Source organism: Aquila chrysaetos, chromosome 11, assembly GCF_900496995.4.
Source record: "Aquila chrysaetos chrysaetos chromosome 11, bAquChr1.4, whole genome shotgun sequence".
In the NCBI taxonomy this organism is placed as follows: domain Eukaryota; kingdom Metazoa; phylum Chordata; class Aves; order Accipitriformes; family Accipitridae; genus Aquila; species Aquila chrysaetos.
In genome coordinates, this window is record NC_044014.1 from 30789905 (window position 1) to 30815569 (window position 25665).

At 41.6% G+C, this 25665-nt stretch overlaps 1 protein-coding gene and 2 long non-coding RNA genes across 5 annotated transcripts in view; all 3 read left to right on the forward strand.

Moving 5' to 3' along the window:
- The first annotated feature begins 3573 nt into the window (after positions 1-3573).
- On the forward strand, positions 3574-11501 carry LOC121233665. Its single transcript, XR_005933596.1, has 2 exons — positions 3574-5530; positions 8903-11501. It is a non-coding gene; the product is annotated as an uncharacterized LOC121233665 (long non-coding RNA).
- Positions 11502-19269: 7768 nt separating this feature from the next.
- On the forward strand, positions 19270-21892 carry LOC121233642. The gene is made up of 2 exons (XR_005933560.1): positions 19270-21656; positions 21733-21892. It is a non-coding gene; the product is annotated as an uncharacterized LOC121233642 (long non-coding RNA).
- Positions 21893-23618: 1726 nt separating this feature from the next.
- Positions 23619-25665, forward strand: part of CDHR1 (cadherin related family member 1) — a 51374-nt gene continuing 49327 nt past the window's right edge. Inside the window, exons 1-3 of one of the 3 annotated variants that reach the window (XM_030030237.2) lie at positions 23619-23900; positions 24171-24173; positions 24674-24769. In XM_030030237.2, coding sequence (XP_029886097.1) covers positions 23840-23900; positions 24171-24173; positions 24674-24769 — 160 coding nt within the window. In that variant the 5' untranslated portion in view covers positions 23619-23839. The remainder of the gene's footprint in view (positions 23901-24170; positions 24174-24673; positions 24770-25665) is intronic. The other 2 variants (XM_030030234.2, XM_030030236.2) reach the window with 2 other exon arrangements.

Here is a 25665-nt window from a genome sequence, read left to right on the forward strand (position 1 = left end):
CAGCTTTTGGAAAAAAATCTTTCAATCGTGTTCAGTGTACAATTTTTGTCTGTAAAAAAGCCAAATTAATTCAACTAGACGCATATGTAATGATACATCTTAAAACACATTACAGGGAAAGTAACATGTTTTTTCCTTTCTTGCTTTCAGACTCCACATGTGCATCCCCTGTTGCCCCATCTTTCCCAGGCATTTCAGTAGGACCTGGGATTCAAAAAAAACCACCCACCCACCCCCCCAAAAAAGCAAACCCACCACCAAAAACATAATGGAGAATTTGGCTTGGAGTCAACTTTGTAGAAAAAGCCTCACTGACTTTATCAAGGCCAAAATTTAGGATATTTTAATTTCTAGGTTTTCACAGGCTTAAATACATAGAACAATTAAAGACTTCAAGAGTTGAGTGTTATTTGGTCCAAGATTTAAAAGTGCAGTGGGTTGAGTTCTGTGGAATTAGGCATATATCATTTTTTACTTTCTTAATTATCAGAGCCATACTGAGAATCTCTATTAACTGCTTATATCTAGACTCCCTTTGCAATGATAATTATTTCCTATATTTTGCAATGTCATCGTGTATACATGAGCTTGCCTAGAACTTTCTCAGAAAGTGTAATGGAGATAAAATACTGTGGTCACTAAGTGAGAGAGGTACTTGCTTCACTGCAACCACTATTGAGACAGCCTGATTGAATGTCGCAGAAGAATGACTCTCCTACCTATCCTTTCATGTGCCTTATTGACTAGGCTGACTAGCCCATTAAATTTCCCAGCTCTGTTTTACATGCTCAGTTTAGGTTGTTTTTTGTTTGTTTGTTTTCCTTGAAAAACATCGTGTCTACTTGTTCTATGCTATCTGCGCAGATATTTGGTATATGCAGCGTGATTGTCACTGCTCAAACTCTCTCACTGGATATTTTGAAAGAAAAGATGTAACAAAACCAGCAGGAAACTCTTTTGTTTCTGTTGGTTTTAGTCACCAGTAAGGAGATAATTGCAAGAATTGTACGCTGTGCTAGACCTTCAGCACAACTTCCCTGCCTGTACCTTTCCTTCTTATGCTTTGGAGTAGCTTTACTGACAGTGAATTACCATCTAGCCTGCTTTTCTTCTATTTAATTAATAAAATTTGCCTTAATATGTGGAAGAATGAAAATAGTTTGTAAAGTCTTATGTCCTATATAAAAATCTCATTTTCTTCCCCATGCCCCCTCTCATCTTCAGCTTTGCTGTCAGGTAGCACAGGACTTAAGGGATAACTACCACATCTTTACAAGAGTATCACTTAGGCTAGAAAACTGAGAATTTTCATCTTGAGATCTTGGTGTAGGTTAACAGCCTATACAGGGAAGTGACCTGCCATGTTAAAATGAAGTGAGTGCTTTCCTGAGCAAGACTGGACAGAAATACAGTCAAAGGTTTTCCTGAATTGGAGTAGGATGGGCTGTGCTATGTAACTGACACAAATGCAAGTTTGAAATTCTTTGGTAGAAAAATCAACATTGGTCTGCTAAAATGGAAAGTTGCTAATGGAATGGAAAGGATTATTTCAGGAAAGCCAGGCTGAAGAGATTCCACTGTTACCAGTTTAGATTTCATTCTGTGCTCAAAGCTATGTGAGCCACACTTTCCTCTCCATTTAGAGTTCATCCAAAGGAATGTAATACTTTTGTTGGTACACTGAAGCTGTAAATTTGATTCAGTTAATAAAATGGACTGCAGAGACATTTCTGTGTTAAAAAGTCCTTCCTATAATGCTTCCACCTTACATAAGGAGTTCTAGTTTATATATTTTATGTAACTAGTTCTTTTTATAAAACAACTGACAAAATCTACTTTGGTAATAGTAATGACTGTTCCCCTTTTAGAGAGGAGTATAGAACTTCCCTACATATTAAAGGATTGATTCTGTGTTAACCGGCAAAAATGTTGATTTTAAAAGTAAAAGATGAGGGCTTACATCCATATGTTTCAACTATTCAAAAGAACCCTGAGATCATAAAAGTAACATCAGTGCTCTGTTGTCCCATTCATTTTTCTCTGCATCAACTGAACTGTAAAAGTAGCTTCTGAGAAGCTTAGCAGTGATGTGAACTAAAAACCTTACTACAGTCTGAACGATTGAGGTGTGCCAATGATGAGGCAGGGCTATTCATAAAGCACTTTGAAGATAATACTATCTGTAGCAAGTGTTGTTAGTGATTTGATTCTAGAGCCTTGCTAATGTCAGCCTTGGCAAGAAAAGACTGTCAGGCACTAGCAATCTTCTCAATATTTGGATATTGCTAGATAGGAACGTAGAAATAAGTTTTCGGGGCTAAAATTAGTAGATGACGGGGTGACCTGATTCGGAAGGCTGCTGATCCAGTGCAAGAAACAAGCCAAATCCAAAACCTGAAATATGACACCTTTGAAATTTGGGGGTGCGAGGGGGAGGGCAATGTAAGTGCACTGGAGTGAAGCTGCTTGTCCTGCTGCCAATTCCAAGCCTGAGCAGCTTCCAGCTACTGCTCCCAGCTCTTAAGGCTACATAGCTCCCAGCATGTGTTGGTATTTGAGACCCAAATCTTATCAGAATAAGCTGTGAGAATTAGATGCTGCCAAACCTAAACTTTTGCCTTATTCAAGAGACTCGGCTCCTTCCTGCTTGAAGGGCTATTCTTTTTTTTTTTTTTTTTTTTTTTTTAATGCATGCTCTCTGAACCTTGATACTGTGTTGAATTTGATGGACTTCTTAATCTTGATTGTTAACTGGAATCTCTGTAACAGGCTTAATTATACAGATATAATAGATACTGAGAAGTTTATTATTAACTCAGAAATCTGCTGCTTAACCAGCTGTCTTGTTAATTATGTTAACAATACATTGGCAATTGCTTTGATTTAAACGCTCTGGGTTTGGTTTGCCTTTTCAGTTCACTGTCCACACAGCTTCATTTCAGCTGTACTCTGCCTTTCCAAGCAGCCAAAGGAGCACACAACGTCACCTAAGGAGGCTGCTGTGAACCACAGAACAAACACTGCATCGGAGCATCCCTGTATATTCTAATACTCAAAGCCAGGTGCTCCTTTTTAGCTGGTGGGACACTCTCTAATGCAGGTAACTGCTGCCTGATTTTGATTAAACTGCTTCTTGTAGTAGGAAGGGCGGGTTTTTTTCATCCCTTGAAGTGCAATACAAAGGCCAAATCTCCACCCATTCTGAACACAGCATTCCTTTCTGGCTACCTTATAAAAAGGTAAGGGTGTGCTGGAGGCAGATGAGAATGCTGCTTCAGCCTCCTTGAAGACTTCTCGTGACTAGTTGGAAGGATGAAGCTCCTGGCACTATGTGGCTTTTTCTTTGTCTTTCTTTTGTGTCTCAATGCCTTTACTGCAGAAGGTACAGTATATTCTTCTGATGTGATTGTCTCCTTTCTTCTCCTATTATTCTTATCCTCTATGTTGATTTTAATTAAAGAAAACAAACAGAGCTTGACAACTGGAAAGGAGAGAATGAATTTAGGAAAGGACTTAGACTGCAGAATGTGGTTGCATGTCAATACTTTGGTTTGTTCAGTAGTGTTTCCTCTCTGTTACTGCCTGTTACATGTAGTACAGCATGATTAATTTTTACCTTAATCTGTGTTCTGAAACCTGCTCCTCTGAAAAAAATTCCTGTTATATTTTTCCAGTAGATAACCATCTGCCAATATAAAAATACTGTATTTTCTGAATAGCGAGAAACACATTAATGGAAAAGTTTCTACCCTTATGGAGAAAGGAAATATGAAAGTCAGGTCACCAGAACTGGAGTAAATGAGAAGTTGTTTATAGAATAGTGAAACAGGTGAAGGTAACACTTCTGACCTTCAATCAGTCTTGACTTTTTTTTTTACCACTGATATTCCACACTTTAATTACTGTATTACCTTGTGGCACCCAGTTACCATTTTGCAGTATTCCAAAGCGCACAAATTCACAGAGCAGTTTTTAAATTTTAAAAACAGAGGGTTTAGAGTTACCTCTTCAGATTTGATGTTTGATATTGTAAACCTTGGAGACCCACCATGATTGTTCCATGGTGTTTATTTTACACAAGATGTAGAGAATGAATATGAGATAAGGAAAAACAAATAAGCTAAACGTCCAAAGGTCAGAAGCAGCAGATTTGCCATGCTTCATATTTTCTAGAAACCTTGTAAGAATCACTTTATGTGTAAATATGAATGTGGAGAAACATGTGGAAGCTGTCTTTCAAACTGGTCATGTCAGCTGCCCAGTTTTCTCATTTACCGGAGTCTGTTCTGAGTAGTAGAGCTGTTTGCCAGAGCTGTGGTGAGGGGGAGTGAACACTAGAGTAATGTCATCATGTATGTACCTGAATTTCTTCTGCTTCCTTTGCATTTTCTAATTCTATTTATTCAGGCTTCCCAGGCCCCTTGAGGGAAACTGAAGGAACAGCACAAAGGGAGTTGGAGAATATCAAGATGTGTCTTCAGGAGCATAGCAGAAGCCTGTCCAGGAAGGGCAGGAGACAGCAACACCAGATAAAACCCAAATGAATACACATGGGATCCTATAATAATGTTTCCTTTTGTTAATGTGCATCCTAGGGGTTTGGTGCTTCATTGGGTCAGAAGATGGGGAGGAACTGTGCAAAAGACGCTGTCCCTTATCCATAAACACACTGATAGGAAAGTAGAAGTGCCTGGGTGTGCAAGATGAATGTACTTTTTTATGTAAAACCTGTTACATCAGAATGAAATGATGATGGCAAGATACCTCAATCCTCTTGGATGCTAGAGCAGCCACCGTCAATAGCCCTGGCTGTAAAACTGTGCCACAGGGATTTCCAGAAATATTGAGCCTATGTGAGATTTTGTTGATGAGAAATCGCCTACCTCTGTCCTTTCTGCTCCACTTATGCTCCAGAGTCAACCTTTCTTCTCCCTTTAATGTGTCCAGCCCATAATGTGCCAAGTGCAATCAACAGCTCACTTGTTTAGGTCTAGTAGGGAGGGAATAATTAAATGGCTTTGCCTGTCCAAAGCAATTTATTCTACACTCCTGTGCATATGGACACAGAGATACTCTTTTTTCCTTGTGATAATCTTTTATATTTTCATTAAGTGATGTAACTATAAAAAGAGTGCAGTCTCTTTCTTAGGTTAGGACAGCTGGAATTTGCTGCTTGTATTGCCTGCCAACATGCAACATTTCGAAGGGTAAAAATCTTCACAATGTATCTGGTGTATCTACTAGTAATGATGGAAAAGAACAAATGAATTCCTGTTCTATGCTAGCGACAAAGCTATGCACAGATGTAAAAATCAGTCACGATGATCCTTGGTTTCACAGATCTCTGTTCAAGGATTTCAGTGGTAAATACGGTAATCAAAATGCCTGTGGACTCTAACCCATTTGGTGTGTACATACAGCTATTTGCATTATTTGTCTCCAGTGGTAATGTATTATTTTTCACCCTTAGGTCAGACCATTAAAGTCTGCTGCTCAATACCGCCTAAACTCAACAAAAAAGCGCATAAAGGTAATAAGATTTACCATTTCATTACATAAATTAGGTAATCATTATAGATAAATCACAGCACTTAGAGGTTTTTCCATGTGCAGACTTAGCAGAATTTTCCATGCAGGAGAGTATTATCTTCATTGCACCACTGAGAAATTGTTCTCTTTTCTCAATCACCTTATTGAGTGTTTGGATTGGGAAGAAATAAGAGTAGAAGAGAATCCATTTAATGCTCACAGTGTAAAAAAATCAAGGAAAATATCATCTAGTCTAATGAAAGTATAAAGTATTCATATCAGTTCTTGCTTTGTAGAAGGTCTTACTTTTGTTTTGAGGGCAGGAAGAATAGTATCATAGCATAGTTCCCCACTGATAGGAACAGAGGCTGCAAAAGTGAAGTTTTATGTTGGCTTTGCCTTGCTGTATTCCATCACCATCTATCTGTGGCTGCATCCACCTCCGTGTTTTGAGAGATCAACCAAAGTGTGATTCTGTAAATTCAAAAAACTCAGATTTTGAACCCACAGCCCTACCAGGAACAAGAATTACCCAAGATGGAATTTGTCCTAAATATGGGTGTCTACAGACTGCACATGTAAAAGTGTACTTGGTGTTGAGGTACTTGGAAGCCTTTTCTAGCCAAATGCGTTCCCTGCCTAGAGCGAGTGGAACGGGAGGGCCACACTGTAGTCTTTTGAGACCATTTATTCTAAGGAGTAATACAGGAAAGCCATAGCCTTCAAAGTGAGGGCAAAGCATTTTATTGCTTTTTAAAGTAGCCACATTCTGGATGGGAGTTTCAAATAGTACAATTGTCCTTTCATAAAACCAGTCTTCACTGGTTTTTTCTTTCCTTGTTTTCTGACTGGCTGGTGCCTAACTGAACTGGTAGTCAGATGCAAATACTTCCAGCTACAAGCTCAGTATTCCCTGCCTGTGTACCTTTTTGTTTACTTAAAACGCCCTGTGTACCTGCATAAGGCTGCAACCAGTTTCATTTGCTTGGCTCTGGGACAAGATAATGCAAGGAGAGAGTAAGTCAGCTGGGAGTTAACATAGCTTCTTGTTCAGATGTGCAATGGAAGAATTAAATTTTCCAGTTCTAGTTAGAGCTACTTTTGATAGCAAAAGGAAGGTTTCCTGCAGAAAGAATCAGTGTTTTTCAAAGCAGTTATTGGAATTTCTGCCATCAGTGCTTTCACTGTATAAATATGATAGTTTTAGCAATCTTGTCCACTTTCATATATCCTTACTATGGTGATTCGGCACCATCACTAGTCTGAAAACACTCAGTTTGCTTCTTTCAGTATGTCCATAATATCCCCAGTTTCAGTGAGACCCCAGTAAAAAAAGCTAAGCCATGGACAAGGCTAGGATAAAAGGATTAGGTATGCTTTTTAGAATAACAGTATTTTACATCTTAGTTTCTGAATTCTCTGAAATAGCTAGCTTAAAACTTTCATTAAACTTTAAAGGTACAGAATTTGATCTAAAATAGTCTATTTCCTATTTACTTATTTACCCTCTTCTAATCTATTCATCATAAAATTACTAATTTGAAATTCCTAGCAAATTGATTCCAGCTGATAAAGTACCTTAAACGCTTCATTCCTTTTTGTATTTTGGTAACTTCGATGGAAATCCTTGTGTTTCTCTGCAGTTTTCCTTTAGCTGGTGCCTTTCCTTCCTTTCCAGTCTCCCAGTGCTGAATCATGGGCTTTGTTGTATAGGCAGAGTCCCATTGGTATCGGGGCAGTGAGCACATTGCAGATTTATGCCTGTGGGTCAGGGGTTTATAGCTATTTGGTGCACCTTATTTAATTGGCAGGTGTTGTAGCAACCGAGGACTTCAGCTATAAGCGATCCACAGCGACAATAGCGGGTTCCCAGCCCATCCAGAAGGATTGGAGAATGCAATGCTGAATGCACAGAGGTGGCTTGTGTCTCTCTTGGCCTGAGACAGATCACGTGTCCTACCTGGCTGGACCTATAACCTTTCCAAAGTACTGAGATTTCATGTGATGAGCATAGCTGTTACTTTTCAATCTGAGGTACCTTCTGCTACCTGACAAAATAGCAGGTGTTTTCAGGCTTTTCTCATGCAACAGGCATGAAATCCCTCCGACTAAAAAGTGCTTCCAAAGAGAATGTTCCTTTGAAAGCAGGCTGCTTTCTCCCATGGGTAAAATACAGCGATGCTGGTCTCGCAGGGCAATGGAAAGTACTGTGCTGAGAGGGAGAAAGAAGTACAAAGGAAGCGCTCCATTAAAACCTGTAAATTCACCACAAAGATCTCCTACAAAGGGAATCTGAAGTGCCCTTCCTCTGTTGCAGACCCAATAATAGTTGATGATCATTGCTTGTCCCCTGTTAGACTTTTCCCTGGTTCTCTGAGCACTCCAGCCTGCTTACTGTAACCATCTCCTGTCCCCAGCTGCAGCCAAACCTTTTTTAGGTCAGGACTGCTGTTTATTTGCTTTCATACACGGCGCACCTGTCTGCTGCACATGACTGCTTGTCTCTGTTACAGATCTGCTTATATGAAAATGCTTGATCTGAATCTGTTTCAACTTTTACTGCAGATGTAAAAGCTTAGGCCTAATGCAGCAACTGCCCAAAGCTAAGCAGAGTTTTGTTTCAGATGCAGTTCTGGACTGGAATTGTACAATGTTGGCTTGGTTTTATATTGTTGTTATGAGATTTCTGTGTGATTTGTGCTTCCGTGGTGCTGTCTTTTCTAGGGGAATGTTACTTGCTTTATACAGTCTGCAGGCAAAGCACACTGACTGTTTTTCGGTGTTACTCCATGCTGTTCTTTGTGCTAGGTATGTGCCTAGGGGAAGCTGCAAAGCCGCTCGGAGGCTAACTCGGTGTGTCTTAAGGAGGGACATAATTTAATCATACTGGAAGCAAAACCACTGATTTCCTAGAACTGTGTTCCTCCATCAGAAATGATTACTGCACCAGAAAGCAAATGTTTCAAGCCAGTGTCAGTTGGTGGCTTTCTTCCAGGAAAGATGTTGAATGTGATGATAGTAAGGGGAATATATTGTGTAATGTGTTGATTGTGGGACTTGAGCTCTAGCTCTGGAGAGAAAGAATACTGCCCCTGTGTCTGTGAAGACCTTCATCTGACTACGGAAACTTCCAGCAGCAGCAATCATACTTGCAGTGATTGTGCACCCTCGGTACAGGGGAAAAAAGGCTGCTGGGAATGGGTGATCTCCAGGAATCTGATAAAGAGAAAAAAAAAATTGCCATCACATTCCTTTTTATTTTCAGATCACTGATAATGTAAGGCTGCCCATACAAACATGGCTCAGCTTCGTTCTTCACACTCCAATTAAACATATCTCTCCATTTTCTCTCCTTTCCATCTTTGTTTTACAGGTATAAATTTCAAAATTACTCGGATGGAAATAAGGAAATACTGCAAGCCTTGTTCTCGGCGAGCCCCTCTCGTGGTTCCTGGACCCCTTCCACAGTTAAAATGAGCAGACTGAGAGCAGTGTGAAAAGCATCCGCCTGCCAGCGCTTTACTTGGTTGAGGGCCCTCCTTTCACAGATAGGACATGAGTGTATATTATTTTATTTTTTGTTTGGGAAAGGCTTCAGTCAGTACTGTTTATTCATCCACTCAGGCTCCTGCATCTTTTTAACATTAGCCTGGCAGCTAAAGAGTCAGCCAAAGCTGTCTGCCTGCCACTGGACTTTGTGTCACTTGCATATTCGTCTGCACCAAACAGGGATTTAGCTCCTCAAATAAGTGAAAGAGGACAGCTAGCCAAATCACTTTGTTTTGCATTTTTGGATTGCCTAAAAGGTGGGAAAGGGCTGATGTTATTCTTTCTAGTTATCAGTATATATGCATATTTAACCTTTTCTATGAACGATTTATTTTATATTGACAAAAGGATTTTGTTTGTAGCTAGGCACATGATGATTTTTGCTGCAGTCATTGCTTGAAATCCACTTGGAAGTGAATTTCTAGCAAGTGAGAGAGTTCATCATTTAGAAGGGGCTGAGAAACTAGATAAGCAGGTTGTTAAAATAGTGGTAGAGGACCAGATTCAAGTACAGTGGTAAGCTTTTCAATATGTCCTCTAGGGGTTTAAATCTGGCTTGAAAAGCGAAGGGCCCTGTTCTTTAATTTCCTAGAACAATGTCATCAGGTGGTTATTAAACAGCATACTGAAAAGGTGTTAAAGCTAATCAGATTAAATCTCTTCCTCTTGCAGCCAGAAGGCAGCTGTTCTTTTAAGGGACCTGAGTTGTGTGATCACCTTAATAAATAAAACTTACTGGAGCTTGAAATAAATGCTAAGAATAATACCAAAGGGCTGAGTAACAAAGAAACTGATGCACACTCTGCTGACATCATTAGCAGTGATTGGGGTCTGCACTCATGTATCTTCTGTCCTTTCCTAGCTGTCCCTTGCATGTGCTGCTATTTCTCTGCCTGGGGTGAGTCCTTAAACCAGAATCACTTGGATGCTCATAAATTCGATTTTCCTTCTAGTGAATACGGGAGGAGTAGAAAGCTTTTCTGCTGTTGGGTAAATTGCAGATTGCAAATAGTAATTTTTCCCTCAGTACTCATAGTACTGCAGTTTCTCTTAAACATAATTTTCTGTATGATAGAAATGGTCTCAGTGCCCTTCAGAATTTGGGGCTGTTGAATGGGGACAGCCAGGGGCCTGTTGTAACCCACAGAGGCAAATGTAATTCCCAAGGGTCCAGTTTATGGACACTTGCATGTGGCCGTGCTCTCTTATTGGCAATGTTTTTATTGTACTGAGCAATTGAATCTATTTCTGTGTCTTCTGTGTGCTTGTTATTACTTTATTTTCTTACTGGTTTTGAGATTAGATAGATCTGACTCTCAGCTTCCTATTTTTGAAGAGCTGGCCGCGCACAGCATTTATATCAAGGATAAAGGAGCTGCATGTCCTTTTCGCAAGATCTGAGTCAGGAGGTTGGTGAAGGAGCTGTGTTTGATTGTTTTGCTGCTGATCACTGGGCAAACATATTTTATTTCTATTTTGTCTTTTGTAGCTTGCAGAAGGAATCTGTAGAATACAAATGACAAGTAAATGTAAAAAACATTTTTGGTATTAAATGTGTTTGCAGCAGGGTTTTACACTGTAAAATATGGCCATGTGTTTACAGCTCTGTATAAAGTGTTGCTAACAGGTATGAAGATTCTGTTCTCTAATGTGAGCTTAAGCCCATTTCTTTTATATCTGAAAAACGCTGTATGATTTTTCTCTTTGCCCCACACCCTCCAACCAGTGTGTTCCACACTCTCTGATCCTCCTCCAGGCAAAATGTTCTCTCTGATAGCAAGAACATAAGCCCCAAAGACCATTAGCACAATTAGAGGAGTACTCTGGGTCTCTGGAGGGATGCAGGGACATCATCCAATGCACTTGAATATTTTACTCACTTAGGTTCCCAGACTGGCCTCAACCTAAGGTTGAGAGCTATTCAAGTTAAAAATGTTGCTTGTGTGAGGTCCTGGTCTTGACTGAACAAACTAAAGCATGAATCCTCAAATTATTTCAGCATGGATTGTGACTGCTGCCCAAAACATGCTTTTTGCCTTGTCTAGAGGTATTGGGATGTCATGTGTCAGCCTCTGAAGGTGATTCCTCAACAGGAGTTTGACTCTTATGTACCAGGCCATTTTCCCCATGTGGTAGAACAGAGCTACCACCTGATTATGGCTTCACTTACAGGCATCTGTTCTTCCTTTTGTTTTCCTTTCATGTCTATGTATATTTGTTTGGCATTACCTGAGGAGAAACATATTTGTTCGGTGGCTGGCTTTTCTAAGCACACAAGCTGTATGCTTATATAATGTAGTAAATTTAGCTTGTCCAAGCTGACAAATGCATTTGTTTCTATCTTGTGCTTTTGTGTGCATTCGGCTGTCAAGCATGAAAATTGCACAGCCTTCAAGTTCCAATAAAGATGTTTCTGAAGTATCTCTATGCCTGCCAGAACAGATGTTGGATCCTGGTCTGACCTTGTCAGCTAAGTGAGCCAGGTGGCCCCTCACTTTGTATAGAGCTTAGTACCACCAGCTAACACCAAATCAGTCTGTCTTATTTGGCACTGTGACTGTGAATTGTCAGGAACACGGGAGAAATTATATCTGCTGACAGGGAGTGTTGGGGCAGAGGCAGGTTTTGGGATCTCTTCTGCCAAAGTGGGTAGTAGAAGAAATAAAATTATGTATTCTTTACTAAAATATGATCCCAAAAGGTGTAATGGTGGTTTTTGAGCCCTCTAGACTGTGTGGCACAGCTGATGCAAGGGCCTGAGTATAGTTCAAGAGCTCAGGATTTTAACTCTGGAGAGGTTCTGTTTATCCAAAGTATGGACTACAATGACAACTTCTTGTGATTGCATTTGCCAAGGAAAACTAAAATCCTGCATGGACAGTATCGTCTCAAATAATAAACTCAGGTGAAACATAAAAGCAGAGGAATAAATACTTCCTGTTGTAGATTTATATATTCTTGTAAGATAACTCTCTTGCCAAAACTGAGTGGAAGACTCCTGGTGACTTCAGTGTTCATTGGATCAAGTCTGGACATCTGTTGCCTGATTCTATTTTGTCCGATGTTGTTGCTAACTACCCCCCATGAATAGCTTTAGCAAAGTATTGTTGGATGGTGAATACAGATTGGGTTCATATACACTTTTTACTGAAGTTTGTTCTGACAAGAATTTGTCCAAAGCTTAGCAATGACTTTCTCCTCTTGTAGGTTGAAGATGAGGGGAAATCCCCCTTACAAATCAATCTTTTTTTTTGCCTCAGATCAACCAGTTCTTACTAGATGTGAGTAGTTGTCTTCATCACAGCTAATTTCTCTGCAGGACTCATCAAGTATTTTTTTTAATTGCTGGTGGGGAGCAAAGAGAGCTCCCTAGTCCTACATTAAATGATATGAGCAAGGGTGTTGATTCCAACCCATGGATGTCTGTGGTTCCCAGTAGCCCTTCAGTATTATAAGACTTATGGTAGCCATTGGATGACCTACATTGTTTCTGAACACACAGCTGTCTCATCATGCTTTGTCTTTTGATCTTAGAGCAGCGCTAACAGCACAGAAGGAATTCCCCCAAATTACTTCTGTTTTCAATGTCTCAATGGTGGGAGGTTCTGCTAGGAAAGTTCAGTGTCTGGATATGGATTTGTCCAAGTCCTCATTCAACCTCTGTGCCAACATTTGTTTGTGTGTTTCAAATGCACTGAGTGTGAATATCTTCAGGGGTGGGGGATTTAATTCCACATTTTCAAGCTGATGCTCCACAAGGGAGTGGTTAAGGCCGGAGATTTGCTGTAGGATAAGCACCTTATGTTCACAATGACATCTGGTCAGCCTCTGAAAGCATTATCAGAGAAATCAGGTCACTATGTGCCTATGAGAGATCCTAAACTGAACATGACTTGTCTGTCTTCTGCAGCCTGACACAATCACAAAAATCTCTGTAGTCACAAGAAGCTGTCATACCAAGCCCGGTTTCTGTCAGAGACTCAAACTGCATCCAGGGTATTAGTTCAAGAGCTGGTTAGTCCCAGCTGGCAGTACAGCATAGGTGCTCACGGGTGATGAGTTAAACCTTATATAGGAGGCACTCGAGCCCAAGCATTCAAAAGTTTAGTGCACACAAAAATGCCTGTTCAATGGATGGTGGTGATTAACTGCCCGCTAGGCACTTGTACAAGCTCTTAAATATATTAATGTGCACATGGATTTGTGGTAAGTGTAGTGCAGTCAAAGCAACTAACGTATGCTGGCTAATAGGATCTCCAAGTCGAAACAGCAGCAGGGTTTCCCTCACCCGACAGGCAAGATGGCACTTAGAACTTAGGTCAGTGAAGAAGAGTGGTTTTCTGCTGGCTTCTGCGATGTTGTTTGGTCATCACCACTGATCCCAACCTCGGGGGAAAAAAGACATATTCCTGAGGCACTATTCAGTTAGTCTGTAGCAAATACAGCTTGCCTGCTCGCTGAAAATCAAATCTCTGTAGCATTCTCTTAAAATCGGCTCCCCAAACTGAAGTGCACTGGAAAATGCTGTCTTTGCTAGGTGGGTTCTCAAGACAAAACTTCCCGTTTGCATTGTTGCAGAGACCTGTGTCACAGTCGGTGCCAGCTGTGTGGCATGTTCACTGAGCAATGCTAAAACCTATTTTGAGGTGGCAGTGAAAGGAGCATGTTTAATTTTCCTACATCCCCTGGTTCAACAAGTCATATTGCTGCCTTGCAAGCAGGGCATCTACACAGTGATGTCCATTGCATGCATGCCAGCCAGAAGATTTATGGGGAGAACACAAGCATTTCCTTGCTCTGCCTTGACAAGTCTTGTTATTTTTCTCAGCCACACCAAGTAAGCTATAAAATCTTGATTCATTCATTGTTCACACCCCAAGTCTGACTTATATGTACAATTTTTACAGGCAAAACAATGAACAATACTAGTTCTTCCATAAATAACTTGGACTGCGTGTCTGCTACTAAATGGCATCTTTCACATGGATCTGTGTCGTGCTCCATGGCACCGAAGTGAATGTAGGCTATCTAAATATACCCGGATATTCTAGGGACTATTTCTTCTTTTTCTATCCCTGTCAAAACAAAACAAGGGGAGTGATATGTAGCTTCCAAAGAAGCAAGGTTACTGAATTGTAAATGGATTTTGCAGCGGTCTTTAAAAGCCTCTAAGCTAGTAAAATGGCTTAGCAGGAACTTTAATTACTTAGCAGCTGTGGCAAATATTCTCCTTTCCCCAGTTACCTGCAGTGCCTTTTTTGCAAACACTGTAAAACACTCTTTAGCAGACTACAACCGGGAGGAGCCATATCTGAGATGAAGCACTGAGAGAGTTACTGCTTTATCCCAGGAATTCCCCAAACCTTTTCTGCTGTCACCCACAGTGAATGACAATAACTCATGATAAATCATGCAAGCAAGTGCTCTGAGATTTTTCTTTTGCAGACTAGCATTTTTTTTCTGAGGGCATGATAGCACTGTCTCTTTACCTGTCTGAAAAAAAAAAAAACAAACCAAAAAACCAAACAACCAACAACAACAAACAACCAACCAAAACCAGCACAGTTTGTTGGGAAGCACTTTGACATCTTTTTGAAAGTCACTGTGGAAATGCTAAAATTGCTAGATGTTTGGTGTCTGGTCTCCCTCTGTTTTCCTCCCATTGTAATTTCTTAATTCCTTTGGAGCTAAGGACATCACGCCTGTGGTTCCCTCGTGACAGCATTGTATAAAACTGCAGCATGGCATTAAGTATATTGTGGTATGTGAAATAACAGGGGTGTCTGACCTCACGGAATGGTGTTATTCAGTTTTTCAGACTACTTTGTCCTAAGGAGCCTTGGGTACCTCCTGTTCTAGACCACTACCTTGGCATGTTTGCTCTGCTACCTGGGTAACTTTTATTGGTTCCTGGTGCAGTACAGTGAGTCATTTCTCACAGTTTGTGCCTAGCAGAAATGCTATCAGAAGTCCAGTAAACTGGGGTCCACAGAGAATGAAAATTGGTTTTATTTAGATATATCTGTGGAGTTTAGCATTTCAAATACTCCCCCAGCAAATAAGATTCTGGTCTGACTTAACTATATCAGGCCATTTAAGGAGTTCGGGACAGGAAAATCTGACATTATTTTGTGCTTTATGAAATACTGACCATACATACCTCCATAATTTGGTCTTGGTCTGCGCACACTTGAACAATAAAATGAGTATTTCCTCCTTCAAGGTCTGTCTTGTAACCTCATGACAACACTTCACTAGCAGTTACTGGAACAAGAATTCTGACTTCCTTCTAGCTTTTCATGGCAGTGGGAGTGAACACAGGTAAATGTTTTTATTACAGGTAGACTTCCAGTTTTGGTTCATTTTTTTAAAAAGCTCTCACCCTCAGATTTGGTCATCGTTATAAAGTGCATTTTCACAGGTATGAGATTGTGTATGGATATGATTGTGTATCTGCTCTCTTAGAAAGCGTTGCTATCCATTTGGAAAATATGAGAAGTTTCTTGCTATATTTATTGCTTTGTATGTCAAGGGTATATGGGATACAGGAAAATAACCTGAAAGAAATTTAAAACCTAGCGTGAAGATGTTACATATATCTGGAGATGTGAGTACGTATCCCATGTTCGGCAATGGGACTACTCCAAAACAGTTGGGGGCAGAAGAATTATGATTATTCAGGGATGTTTTTTCTTTCTGTTAATTTATTCAGTAATCCTTCATCACGTCTCACAGCATGAAGCTTTCTTGGCTTATGGAGAGCTGGGTACAGTGCTGATAAGTGAGCCGTGGGTGCCTGGGCTGGGGACGGCGTGCCTGTGGAAGGGAAGCTGGTGTGACGCCTCTGCAGCTCCTCCCGCTGCCCTCCCTGCCAGCGGCTTCTGCATAATCGTCCTTGACCAGGTGCATCCAGGCTGTGACAGTACTTCATCAGAGGAGCAATGGGCGAGGTGCTCGCCAAGAGAAAAATAAGGTGCATCCCGAAGGATGACAGAGACTAGCTTTGCTCTGAACCAAACATGAGATCAGGCTGTGAGATGGGAGGGTATGTGCAGAGTGAAACATGCACGATACAAACTGCAGAGCAGGGAGAAGGTTTGTGATCTGGATTTCTCTGGCTTTCCTGCTTATTCCCAACAAAGTTACCCCCTTCTCTCTTTCCTCCTCTACTTCCTTTGCAACGAAGAGCATACCCACTCCTTGCAAATGGCTGGAGCAGGGGATTCTGCCAGTAAGAGTCAGTACAGCAGGAGGGAAAACAGTTTTTCTCCCTGAGAAAGGCTGGAGGAAATCCACGTTTGCATTCCCCCTGAAATTTTCAGTCTCTCTGTGGAATAATGTTAAGCACAAAATTTATGTAAAAAATGTGCAATGTACTCAATGTACTCAAATGTACAATGTACTCAATGTAGTCAATGTACTCAAATCAGAGTATGGTTTCACTGCAATACGAACATTTTCCAAAGAAAGAAGATGAAAGTGTTTAAGGTCAAAAACTGATTTCTGTATTAGAAAAACAGAATATGAATGGAAACTTTTTACTGATCCTAATAATTAAGATACCTTGTCAAACCCCAAGGCAAAACTTGCTCATTTTAACACAAGTCTTAATTTATAAGCTCTCCAATTTATTTATAGACACAAGGGAGCAAATGTAGATCACATACAGTCTAAAAGTGTATGCAATTCTTAAAAATGATGAATAAGCCAAACAAAAAAAATTGCCTTCTGACACTGAGAAGTAACCAAGTACCAGAAAAACCTAGCTCTTGAAAGGAAGTGAAGCCTTCTTGTTACATGGCTTTTGCCAAGATTTTCTGCATCAGGGACAAAGATAATGTGCTACAACTTTCCTGAAGAAACTGCAGTTTGTGTGCAAGCTTTAGTTATTTGTTTGCCCAAACTTTGTCCCAGAATTTCAAAAGCAGCCAGCTATGTTGGGTGCTTCCATTCTTGTTATCCAATTTAGGATACTCCAAGGAGGTTCAAGTTGGCATGCTGCTTGTGGTCAGATGCTTGTAGTCACCTCTCTAAATCTTGGTTTTCCTTTCCATGAATGAGGAATGTTTTTCTTCTGTTTTGTGGGCAGTATCTTCCTGAAGCAGTTGAGTTACCAGTTTTCTTCATGGTATGTGTTTTATCAGACTAGATATGAGGAAGAGATTTTTTTACGATGAGGGTGGTGAAACACTGGAACAGGTTGCCCAGAGAGGTGGTAGGTGCCCCATCCCTGGAAACATTCTAGCTCAGGTTGGACGGGGCTCTGAGCAACCTGATCTAGTTGAAGATGTCCCTGCTCATTGCAGGGTGGTTGGACTAGATGAGCTTTAAAGGTCCCTTCCAAACCAAACCATTCTATGATTCTATCCAGGGTTTTACTGTTCTTCTGTATACTGCTGAGGTTTAGCATAGCTGCTCAGTGGAGCTGCAATATAAAAAAGGGTGTGTAGAGTTACAACTCATGTTGTTCTTTAAACTCCTCAAACCAAGCAGTACAGTATCACTTTCAGCTATTACTGATCTGGAAGAGGTTTATAAATTTGACCAAGATCATTAATACATCACTATCTTTTGATGACGTTAATGTGAATTTAAAGATCTTGGGCTCATTATTTATAGACTGTCTGTGGTAGAGATGAAAACTGAACTTAGACCCCCGTGACTCAGAACTGTAACAATGAGATCATTTTCCTTTCAGATGTAAAAGTGTTAAATTCATTCAATTAATAACAAGAGAATAACATAGTGAGAGGGAGGAAGAGGTGTTTATTGGCTTGCATTTGAATCTTGCAGGACTATAAAGAATTCCAGGTCATTTTAACAAATTTGCATATCCCAAGTGATGGGAGTGGGCTGTGGAGAGATGCATAAACTCTTATATAGGAGGTGGCATATTCGTTCTGGCAACTGGGAGGATCAGAGTTTGGTGATCATGGCCAAGGGCTCAAGCATGTGTCTCTGATTAGATTTAACCACCAAAAACACAGGACTGTTTCTCTTTTGCTGTTCCTCTTGTGCAATCTTTTTGTGAGTCTGCTTCCTTCTTATAGCCGGTAATTTGAAACATTGAGATAGTGATGGACAGTGAAGACATCTTCTCTCCTGCCATCAGACCGGCTCAGGTTCCTGCAGATCCCCCAGCACTTTCCATAGTTTCTCTCAGCAGCGAGACAGAAGGTATGCTGCTGTGCTAGGAAAATGCAGAGGATAGCTCGTGTAAAATTATTCACCACCAAAAACAGTCATCTGAAATGGTCATCAACAGTTGTTTCTGGATTTTCACCATCATTTGTACTCTGTAGTAATGGAAGTTGGTGGAGAGTGATGATGTGCCCCAGTATAAATCATCTCTCAGTACTCTGGGGGGGTGATTTTGGGGGGGAGGAATGATGTAGTTTGGACAGGCGAGAGTGTTTTGGTTTGGTTTGGTTGTGGTGGAACCTGCGTGTCTAACTTTGTCTCAACTCTCTGCTTATGCTGACTCAGCTCTGCTGAAACAAAGAGCACTATGACCCCCCCCCAGGTCCCAGCCAGAGAGCAAACATCCAAGCCACAAGTGCGTTTGTTACATTTACTGTACTTTAGCACATCCTGCTGCTGTTAAGATGTTTGGAGAACAGCTTGGACAGCTCTTGCTCGCGTCGTGCTGTGGGACTTGCTTGTGAACTGACCCTTTGGTGTGCAAGGAACAGCCCAGCTGTGGTTTACTGCTGTGTCAAACTCAACGTTGTTAGGGTGTCTGGCTTACCTGTGGCGTATGTCACAGGCCCACCCTGCTCCCCTCCTTTGCTTTCAAAGCTAAATAAGAACTTCCTTATCACATTCAAAGATGAGATAATAGGGAGAGTTTTGAGAAGGGTCTTGAAAATGGCTGAGGCTCCACTTCTCTCCTTCGTGGCTATTGCATCGAGCAATTCTGAGTGAATCGCTCTATGCAGAATGCCTCCGGGTTCCAGGTATCGATGGTAACTCCCACAGCCCTTCTTAGCAGGTGATTTAGAGAGGGAAGGCCAGAGTGTAATTTGGACTCTTTCTGCACATGCTGAAGTTTATATAAAGTGTGCAGCGCTTTTTATGTTGAATTTATTTAGACACACAAACGCACACACAAAAAACGCTGAATATTCCTCTCCAAGGTAATGCTTAATGTCTTATGCACCCAGAATTGGAGGATGAGCATAGGAAAAAGCCTAGCTTGAGCTGTTGTTATATGAATGTGAGCTTCATTACTTATCAATACTGTCCAGAGTCTAGAACAGAGGGGTTTTTAACTCAGATAGAAGCAGGCATACAATCTGAAGACTATACGTAGTTAATATGAAGCAAAGCAGGACAGTGGAAGATAATTTAATCTCTGTTATTTCTTTAATTTTATTTTTCTCTCTATTTTTAAATTGCAAGTGCATGTAAGCATCCGAAAACTGATTGAAATACAACTCATGAAAACGCTCACATTTATATGCCAAGCAGGCATTCCCCAGGTAGGCAGCTCTAGTGTGATTGCCGTGAGGTGGAAGGGCCACCCACAATGTGGAAAGAGTAATTTATCTCTGTGCCAGCTCCGCCTTTGCCCTCTCTGCTGAGACTGCCAGCACAGGTGGCAGTGAGTGCCAGTGGGGATGCTATGACCAAATTGGAGCACTTGCTCTTTGCTGGCTGTAAACAGGCCTCCTCCCGCACCCCCAGCAGAGGAAACACTGGCTTATACTGGTATTGCTGCGTAGTGTGAGGGACTGTGGTCTTGTGGCATTTTATGTGCTGTTTGCCAGCCTATTCTGGCCTACATTTGAGGTCGGGCTTTGGGATTGGCCTCAAGAACAGCTGTCTTGATGGGCCCCTTGATTCCCATATTCAGGGATGCAGAAACAGAAAAAGGGCGGCCGTCAGTACTGGTGGAAGCCCATTTCTTGTCAGCCGTACCTGGTTAAGGAAGACTGCTAGTCTTAGACTGAAATTGGGGTTTGGGGCTGAGAAAAGTAAACATGTTGGGGCCCAGGTTTTTCCAAGGTTCTTGAAGGCTCAGAGAGATAAGAGGGCAGGAGCTGGCAGGGGCTTGTGTGTGGTTAGGTTTGTGTCTGGCCCCTGTGCCCTGGAAGGTTCTGGTTTCAGATTGGGGTATGGGTTTGTGCTAGGGCAAGAGGAGCCTCCGTGGCTCAGGGCATCCCAAGGGGCTTCACAATGCACAAAACAGCTGTTACAACCAGTACACCCAAGCTGCAGTCAGAAGGGGTGAAGACTGCAAAAATATTCATTGCATTATTGTAGCATCCTTCAACATTTCAACCTTTATTTTATAAAAATTCAGGTTGTCTAACAAACTTTAGTAGATATTGTTCATCAGTGACCCAAATCCAGAACTTTTGTTCTGAAAACATTATTTCTAGATTTGTTTTCATACTGAATAGTAAACAAGCAGAACACCCTGGGAAACGAATTGGTTCAGATCAGATGGGTATATTTCATTCTTCTTTTATGTTTCTTGCTACTTGATATGCTAAAAATGTACGAAATAGCAAGTTTCTTCTACATAAAGAGAGGGATCCTTCTATTCCTAAAACTGTTGGGACAGAATATATTGCTCTCCTGAAACCCCCTCCTGCCCCTTTTCTTCCCAAGGAGAAAATTCATCAAAATCAGCCTGACTCCATGAGCTGTATTAGCTTTGATCAAAGCATATTTTCTGACAGAAAAAAAAAATACTCTGTCAGAGCATTGCTGTGTTAGGTATGTATCTGAGTGTGCATAGACGCATATTAGCTAGGTTTTCAAACTCTAAGGGGATTAAGAGCTCAAACTCATTGAAATTCAGGAGGAGTGAGACATTTTGCTTCCTTGGAGATGCAAGCCCTAGAGATTTAGATCCCCCAGGGGATGCAACCAGAGGAACAGACAGCTATTAACTTTGACAAGAGCTCTCCATCACTTTTTCTAGGAAAATATTCTGCAGACAAAAAGTAGGTTGTTAGTTCCGGATTGAGGAGGCAAGTGAGGACATTTAGGTGCTATTTATGTTTCCTTTTGGGCACCATGCAGGTGCATTTCTGTGATTTTATCAGCGGTTTAATATCACTGTTGACAGTGGTGACATGGTTAAATCTGTAACAGGGATTACATCTATATCCGTCTTCTATACGTGTATCCTCTCCCACACAATTTTCAGCTTCGGATCCCTTTCATCGTGAATTTAAATGCACTAAAAATACATTTGTTTTTCTTAGTTGCCTGCTGCAGGTTCCCCTGAGCTTTACAAGCCACTGCTGCAGTCACACGTTGGTTTGACATGGAGCCTTTGCAAACACTGCTCTACCAGAATTAGTCATGTGGAGTCACACCAAAGGTTGGTCTTGTAGGAGATGGTTAGAAAAAGGTCAAGAGGACAAAAGCCTTCCCCTCTGGTTTAACTTTCGAGCTTCTGCCAGGTGGTAATTTAGTGCCTTACTGAGCCACGGTTTGCATCTGTATCATTACATTTGCTAGTCACTGATGAACCTAATCTTCATTAATTTGTCTAATCCGTTTTGGAGCCTTTTTAGGCTTCTGGTCTCTGTACCGTTCTCTGGCAAGTTCCACGATGGAAGGTGAGTTTTGTTAATACTGTGCACAGGAGTTTTACTTCTACCCTTCTGGGAGCCCTAAATTTGATTTGTTCTGCAGGCAGAGGTGTCCTCCCAGCAGCACCGTAGGTCCAGGGGAATCTGAAGGTGCAGAAATGCCTTCTCCGCAGCACGGGAGCTTCACAGCGCTGCGTCTGCAGCAAAGGTTTCTCTCCCACGGCTTCCTCCATCATTTGTTCACCCTGCAGTTTCAGCAACTGGTGGGTAACGTATGCTACAAATACGTGGCAGGATGAAACTGCCAGCTCCCTTTGTAGGAAAAACACGTAGAAACTGCCTCGCCTGTCCCTCCCCTACTTCGAGTGTGATGAAAGGTAGCCCCGGAGTGCTGCCCACCTTTAGCTCTGCACCCCGCGGGCAGGTGCTGGGAAGGGAGACGCTGTCTGTAGGGTTACGGCTAGGGAACACTTACCTCCTCTCTTCCCAAAACTTTGCAAATAACGATAAAACGCGTGGGTGAAACAGGGAGCTGGGAATCTCCGCCGTTGCCCCGTCTGAAGCTGCTTCCCGGCTCTGCCCTTGTCTCGGCCCGCTCCCGAGGGAGCAGCGGCTGCCTGCCCGCGTCCAGCCGGACGCTGCGGGACGTGCAGCACCCCACAGAGTTACGGGGGACCCACGCGCTCGGCTCGGCCCACAGCCACTGCTGCAGCAGGAACGGCCGCCGGCCCTGAGAAGGCCCCGAGGGGCTGGCAGCACCCCCGGCTCCTCCGGCGGCAGCTCTGCCGGAGACCTGCCCGCCGAGGAGAGCTGGGCTGCGGGGCACTGGTGGCGGCACCCGTCCCACCAGCACCCGTCCCCACCAGCAGCCGTCCCACCAGCACCCATCCCACCAGCACCCGTCCCACCACCACCCGTCCCACCAGCACCCGTCCCACCAGCACCCGTCCCACCACCACCCGTCCCACCAGCACCCGTCCCACCACCACCCGTCCCACCACCACCCGTCCCACCACCACCCATCCCACCAGCACCCGTCCCACCAGCACCCATCCCACCACCACCCGTCCCACCAGCACCCCCGCTGCGTGCGGCCAGCGCCAGCCTCAAGGGCCTCCGCCGGCAGGAAAGCCTAGCTTCTGTCACGTCGGAAAGCATCGCCGTGGAGAACTCTTTGACTGATTAATTTCTTAGACGTTTCCTTCAGGAAGGCTGTTAATTAAGAAACAGAAAACTCCGATAACACACCCTTAAAGGGCAAGCGCTTTGCCTCAGGTCAAGTTTAAACAGCTAAGCCACTGTGTAAACGTCTCCTTGATTGGAAGCAAAGTGTTACCGCTGATGAAGTTCCTTTTAAGCAGCCAAAAGCTTTGACTGTGAAAAACTTCCCAGAGTGGCTGATTTTTTATAATTTATTGGATGTCGTATATTTTAAATTAGTGCAAACACCTTTCATGAGCAGAAAACCAAAACAAGCAATGAAAAAAAGCTACTTTGTTGACTTTTTCCATGTGTTGGTGGTTAAACACGCTTTTTAGTATGTTGGTTAGAAATTATCTGCTGAACGTAAAAGATGCTTTCAGAAATTCATGCAGTTTAAGAATTAAATGATCAGGCCAGCTCATGAAAAGAACATTTTGACTTCTGCATTTTTAGTATGCAATTTTGTGTGCTTTTTGCTGTCATAAATGTGATTGTTTCCTTTAAAACAGTAACGACTACATTTACTGTTTGTTGCTCACGTTAGATTTTCTTCCTTTGTAGTTTCTCAAGATTACCAAAGCTAAAATGAAGAGAAACCTCTTATAGCTCTCAAAAATAGAGGACTGGCTTATAGAATTAAAGACAGATTTCAGAAAAAAAACAACTTTCTACTTCACCTTCTCTCTGACTTGTGTGTTTGGGCAGCACAAATACAGTACTAACAGCAGAACCTATGACAGTTACACTGATTCCTCCAAATCTTGTCTCAGAAATTAGTCCCACAGCTCCCTGCAAAATAATTGGTCTAATTAGGTGGTAGGAAGGAGCTTCTTTAAATTCTTCAGAAATTAAGACGTGTCATCCGCTTAACATCTTAGCATCTGTTACTGCCTCTTGCACATTTCTCCACTACATCAGTCTGAAGGACACTTTCCTGGACCTTTCAGAGAGAAAAAAAACCAACAAGCCCTTGAAACAGAGAAGAAATTGACCCTTTCTTCAGTGGGATGAAGCATGTAAGGCATTCCACCCCCTCCTTATTTCTCAGTTTGGTGCACATTTGCCTGGGTGAGTACAATAATCATTTTGTTAAGTAAAAATATAGGAGGATACAAGCATAACCTTAAATCCTGTAGTAATCCTTACTGATGTGGTAATGTTGTCCTGAAATATTTTCCTTGGCAACTGATCCCTGTGCAAATGTTACCCTCTGTGTTTATATATTTGGAGTTTTGTTTCAGATGGGCTGTTTTGAATCTCTAACAGTCAGTCAGTAGAATGACAACTAATTTGTTGTTTCTTGTTTTTTTTTTAACTTTGTTTGCTGTTGTCTGGCAGCAAGTAAGTAACTATTTAATTATGGCTAGTTGCTCATGCAGTAGGCATAGTTTTAAGACAGAATGTGCTTAGAATACTGGGTAAGGTACCGAGACACTGAGAAAGTTTCAGACATGCATGTGTAGAAGAGGGGAGTACAGTCATTGCAAGCTGAAAAGGTTAATTTTGCAATGAAGCTGTCTGGAACTGATTGAGATTTTTTAGAGACATCCTGCTACTTGCTTTGTTTCTGTTGATTTGGGTTTTTTTCCATATACCCTCTTTCTCTATTTGCTGCTGTGTGAATACTGGCACAGTGTCACTTAGAAGTAATTTTATTAAAAATACCTGTAAAGACATATAGATACAGATATAGTTCTGAAAGTCCATTGCAGCATCTGGGTATGTTACGCACTCATAGTATTCCCAAAACAGCTCATGTTTACTGAGAGTCAGGTAACAAAGCCAAATAACTGCCACCTACAAAATGCTTTTCTGTGGCTTCTGTTTTGTTTTAATTGCAGTTCAGGCAAATTATGCCCCCTATTTCTTTGATAATGGAGCCAGAAGCACAAACGGGAACATGGCACTCCTCAGCCTTTCGGAGGACACACCTGTTGGTCAGTATTAAAATTAATATGTTTAAATTGTGAAGCTGGAGCTGCTTGCTCTTTTGATTAGCAACATATATTTTGTTGTAGGTTGTTGTTATATACTGTGGTCTTGCATGTTTTTCTCTCAAGCTTTTAATTGGCCTCAATTTAAAATGGCATTTTGAATTGTAGCTGTAATTTAAAACATGAATTTTAGCTCCCCTTTCCTTGGTCCACCAATCTATTCACAGCATCAGAGCACAGACTTTTGGGATCAGAAATAAATTCATGGTGGTAAGGGACTTCTTACCAATTCTGTAAATGCTTATGAGAAGAAAGTCTAGTTGCTGATAATTTTAACAGTCTTGGTAAAAGCAAGCTGTACATTGAAAAGTAACAGAGGCATGATTTTCTTTAAACAGTTATCACATTTTTCATGTTTACGGTACAAATGGTAGAAAATGTTTCTACTTGGAGTGAAAATTGCTTTGTCTAAAAAAACTGATGTTTTTTAAAAAGGTTTAGTTTTGGTTTATTGAAAATTCAAAAATTGATACATTTTTCAGCTTTCATCATTTTAAGGCGCGTCTATTTATGCTTCTTTTAACTGTAGTTGCATTAAGAAAAACTAAATAAGAACAAAAAGGTGATTTATAATCAGTATTTTTCATGGGGGGAGAATAATTTCCTAACATTTAAAAAATTTTATGTTAAGTATATTACAGTGATGCACACCACCTTTTCTTCAAACATTGCACTGAGGTTTTGTTTAGGATTTGCTCCTGCTTGTCTGTAGCTTTTACAGGCTAAATCAGAGAAATATTTAGCTATTGCAGATTGGGTACCAGAGCACCAGCACTTATTAGCTGCCCCATGCAAAGAGGAGAGCCTCATGGCTGCGCGGAGGGGTGCTCCCCAAACCC